Source organism: Anguilla rostrata, chromosome 10 (genome assembly GCF_018555375.3).
Source record: "Anguilla rostrata isolate EN2019 chromosome 10, ASM1855537v3, whole genome shotgun sequence".
Lineage (NCBI taxonomy): Eukaryota > Metazoa > Chordata > Actinopteri > Anguilliformes > Anguillidae > Anguilla > Anguilla rostrata.
Genome location: NC_057942.1, coordinates 40,061,471 through 40,066,470, shown reverse-complemented (window position 1 = coordinate 40,066,470; position 5,000 = coordinate 40,061,471). Strand labels below are relative to the sequence as shown.

The 5,000-nt window shown below is 50.8% G+C and overlaps 1 protein-coding gene across 1 annotated transcript in view; it reads right to left on the bottom strand.

Annotated features, from left to right (window-relative positions):
• Positions 1-5,000, bottom strand: part of LOC135233476 (transducin-like enhancer protein 4) — a 43,107-nt gene that overhangs the window by 28,346 nt on the left and 9,761 nt on the right. The window contains 1 exon segment of the mRNA XM_064297071.1: positions 214-276. Within this exon segment, the coding sequence (XP_064153141.1) occupies positions 214-276 (63 nt within the window).

Below are 5,000 nucleotides of genomic sequence, written 5' to 3'. Positions count from 1 at the left end.
TTTAGATTAATACCAATAACATTGCACATGGCAATATTTCATATTTTATTAAAAGCTAATGCATATTTTTTTAGAGTAAAACAGCAGAGACCAGGGAGAGAGCACCAGCCGCAGTATAAAGTTCAGGCGCAAGAACGGATAGGGAAGTGTGAGGTTCGGCAGTCTGTGATTGGCTGATTCACTGTGTCACATGACCTGCGGTGGATCTCTTACCTCCTGAGACAGGAAGGGAATCACCTGCGCACAGATGGCATTGAGCCGCTTCACGATCTCAGCCTGCAGGAGAGAGAGAAAGAGAGTTACACACACATACACACATGCACACACATATATACACATACACACACACACATACGCACACACACACACACACACACATACATACACATACACACACACACACACACACATACACACACACATACATACACATACACACACGCTCACAGACACATAGACACATACACACAGGCACACACACACATATATACACATACGCACATGCACACACATACACACACACATACATACGCATTGAAAACTAGCATTAAACACATGCACACCCCTCACAAACACCGAGAGAGTGAGAGAGAGAGAGAGAGAGAGAGAGAGAGAGAGAAAGAGGTAGTATGTCTGCCCCTGCCCTATATTACTCCTGATTACATCTTTTTAATTGATTAACCGTTTTTGCCATTACCTGCTTAATCTTCCGATTAATTATTAATTAGCTGGCGTTCAGGGATGAAGTTGTCATGGAGACGGCTGAGCCAAGTAGGGAGGTTGGGGACACGTAGTGCATTGCCCCACCCATGAGCTCGTCCCACCACACCCTGCCCCCCCCCCCCCCCCCGGGGGGAATAGCAGCGATTAAAACCCAAGACTGATCAGGAACATGGCACATCTGATAAAAGGAGTCCAGAAGCAATCAGAGATTCAGCTCACTGATTGGGGATGATTAGCTGACTAAAATCACCCCCTTTAATTAATTATTCACTCAATTAAATTCAACTCAAATGAGATCCAACGGCGTGACAACAAACACGATCGAATTGACAAAACATTTAAAGATGCAAAATTAGAATAATTCTTACAATCTCGAGTAATCATAATAAGTAATTATCATTGGCTGTTAAACATAACTGAGGCCTGTAATCTTCTGAATAATCTTACTGTACAATGAAACTGGTGGTGTTTGAACTACATACCTCCAGTACAGACCACAACATTTTAACTCTCTTCCAATACTGACCATAGTGTTTTAACCCTCTACACCACCAGTACAGACCACATTTTAACTCTCTTCCAGTACAGACCACAGTGCTTTAACCCTCTACACCACCAGTACAGACCACATTTTAACTCTCTTCCAGTACAGACCACCGTGCTTTAACCCTCTACACCACCAGTACAGACCACACTGCTCTAACTCTACATCACCAGTACAGACCGCAAGGTTTTAACTCTACTCAGTCACACTGCATGCAAGTCCCAGGAGGAAGGACTTAATTCATAGAAACACACCCGAGAAAACCTGAGTTTCCCTAGAAACAACCTCACCTCACACCCCCCACCCCCACGCCAACCCAACCCCAGACGACCCATCCCCCCCCCCCCCACCCCAGCATGCAGACACTCATACCAGACTGTCTGCTAACAAACAAAAACTAAATGAATCCAATTTTTTTTGGGGCCTAATCAGTTGTGAGCCCCCCCCCCCCCCCACTCTGAAGACTGTGGCGTGGTTACAGGATGCGGGCTATTGCCGTTGTCACCGGCGATATTTGTCATGGTGATGTAATTAGGCCTCTGAAATGATGCATCGCTGCTCCAGGGCGCAGCTTTTATTAAACTCCTCTCCTCTGCTCGGCCGAGCGGGGCGGGGCGGGGCCCACATGAGCAACAGACAGGCAGCTTTAGGGCGTCACCAGCGCCGCGTTTCCGTGGTGCGCGTCCGAGAGACTCCGCCCCCCCGCGCCTGCGTTTCGATCTCGGCCCCCGTCCTGACCGAGATTCCGAAGCCGTTCGTCCGGACAGACCGGGGTCCGCGCCGGGCTTAGACAGCGCGCGCAGCGAAACTTGCAAATCAGGCGGCGGGAATAGAAGAGTTTAGCGCCGCGCTGGTTAGGCGGGGCCGCGAGCCCGTTAGCACGTTAGCGCATTAGCACGTTAGCGCCGGGGGTTCTCTCAGAGTCAAACGCGGAGGATAACTGGGTCAGGAAGACAGGCCCCCGTTCTTTGTGCCGGGCCCTGTTTAAAAAAAAAAAAAAAAAGGGGAAAAAAAAACGAAGACACAGCGGGGAGTGGTACGGAGTGATTAATGCTGCCGTGGCGACCGAAGCGGGCGCTGGAATCGATCCTGTCAGCGGCCGCCGCGGCGCGCTCGCATAAAGCGCCGTTTATCCCGCGGAGACGGCCCCGGGCCGCCGCGCTCAGCGGCTCTTTGTCCTCTCACTTCCTGTACGAGGGAGTAAATTAGCCCGGCGCACAACCAGCCCCCCCCCCCTCCACCCCCCCTCCGAGTCAGCCATCAGGCGTGCGCTCAGCTAGGCCTCAGAGCCTGGAGCACGCTTCCCTCTGTCCCTCATCCCACCATCCTCTCTGTCTGTCAGATAACCATCTCTCTCTCTCTCTCTCTCTCTCTCTCTCTCTCTCTCTTTCTCTCTAAGGACAGACCCATATGAATGATACTGCGGCTATACTATAATGTCTGGCCCACTGTTCTGCCACTGACCGAGCATTTTAATTGGTCTGCAAACCCAGCGTTCTGATTGGTACACTAATGTTCCCTACACACAGAATGGACTGAGACTCCCAGGAGTGATGCCTGATTGAGTTTCTTTTTGCACATGTATGCGCACACGTTATGCATACATGTCTAAATAGGGATTCAACTGCAGGATTCAGAACTAACACACACTGTATGGCAGGAGAGTAACTGCTTTCTGCTCAGCACTGGTCTTATAGGGACACATAGCTGAAGTAACACACACACTTTCTGCTTAGTACTGGTCTTATGAGGTCATATAGCTGAGGTAACGCACACACACACACACACACACTTTCTGCTCAGCACTGCTCTTATAAGGACACATAATGCAAGTAACACACACACACACACACACACACACACACAGCAAACGCACAGAGAAACGAACGCGCGCTTTCCGCTCGGGGAGAGGAGGAGGCACAGTAGCCGACGGCCGCGGCGCTAAGGAGCCGGCGGTAATTAGGCCGCGGTCCCCGTAACGACAGGCCCGCGCGTCTGTTCTGCTCTCCGAGCGAGCGGCGCGGTGCATCATGTGCTCCGCGGCGCGGCGGCGATCTGCGGCTTCACGGAGGGATAAATAGGGCTGTGGGGGGGGGGGGGCGCTGCTGTAATTGCCTCGGTATCAGTCGCTCTCCTGAACCTCAGGACAACAGCGGCACATTTCTGCGGGGCGGGGGGGACGGGGGGGGGGGGGGGGCGGGGTGCTTCCCACTGGCCCAAAACCCGAAACCTGCTTATCACACCACCGCTGAGATATCACCTGCCTGCTGCACACCTGTGCGTCTGTCACACACCTAAGCACAACTGTGTGTGTGTGTGCGCGTGTGTGTGCGTGTGTGTGCATGAGTGTCTGTAGCTTCAGGGAGAGGGTGGAGTATTTTCTCTCTCAAGGAAGAGCTTCCTGTTTGCATCTCATCTTAATTACCCAGAATCCCACAACAGGCCTCCCCAAGGAATAAGATCCTAATCACATCACAGCCTGTTCTCACACACACACACACACACACACACGCACGTACACACAAACAAACACAGACACACACATGCACAACAGAGAATAACAGAGAGAGATACAGAAAATACACAGGCACACACATTTATGTACAAGCGCACACAAACACACACTCCCTGTGATGTACAAACAGAGGAAGCAGACACTCAGGCTTTTGATCAAAATCATGAAAGTCCCCCCCCCCCCCCAGTGTCTCCTTGTCTGGCACCACGCCCTTTTGGGGTCCCCTTGGGCCCCACCCCTTCCTCAGCCTGGGCACACAGGCCCGCCCATCCCCCCCCCCCCCTCCTTCACAGACCACACCCCCCCCCCCAACCCCCCCCCCCACACACACACACAGCTCAGCCCATGTGTAAGCGGTCACAGTAACCCAGTATTGGCTCTATCTCCAAATCCTATTGGCTAATGGAATTAGTAGCCACGCGCGGGGAAGCTTGTAGCCACAACCAGCACAGCCCCAACATCCCGTCCAATAACTGCCGTTGTTGTTGTCATCGTCGCCGTTGTTGTTGCAGCACTGTGATCACGGATTGACTCAATGATGACAACTGCTTTTTTCCTTATCTTCCATATCTTATGTGATGTTTCAGATTATAATTTCCTATCCAAAAGATTTTTTTCTAAACGGTAAATTAAAGCGCGCCCTTGGCAGTTTGAAGGATTTTCGGGGAGGCACCACATAGCGTTTAATTATTGTTCACCTCTGCGTGTAACATATATTGAATGCTATTTAAATAGTCAATTGAGAAACTATATTGACTGAGCCATAGCGATCCCTGTCACGAGCCACATACCCTTTCTGAAAAGGATTGTGGTGCATTTTCGGTGTGTGTGTGTGTGTGTGTGTGCAAACTGTGCATAATTTTGTGTGTGTGCACGACTGTTTGTGTTTGCGCGCGTGTGTGTACACGTGTATTTGTAAACAATGTCCCTAAACTCTCAGACACCCCCAACCCCCCCAGGAATCGAATGGAATGTACCATCTCACCCCACCCTGTTGGGGGGGGGGGGGTATGAATAATGAATAATTGGCTATCGTTGCCACTTCAGCATAATCCCCTAGCTAATCCAGTCCCACAGTCCAGGAACAGGACTGTTTAAGCATCCTGCTCCCCCCCCTTCCCAGATTAAGCTCTTTGAAATAAATACTGGGGGGTCGCATGTCTGTTTATTGGTTTTTACATAAATAATCGTAAGTGTGCAATAGCATCTCTGGAGATT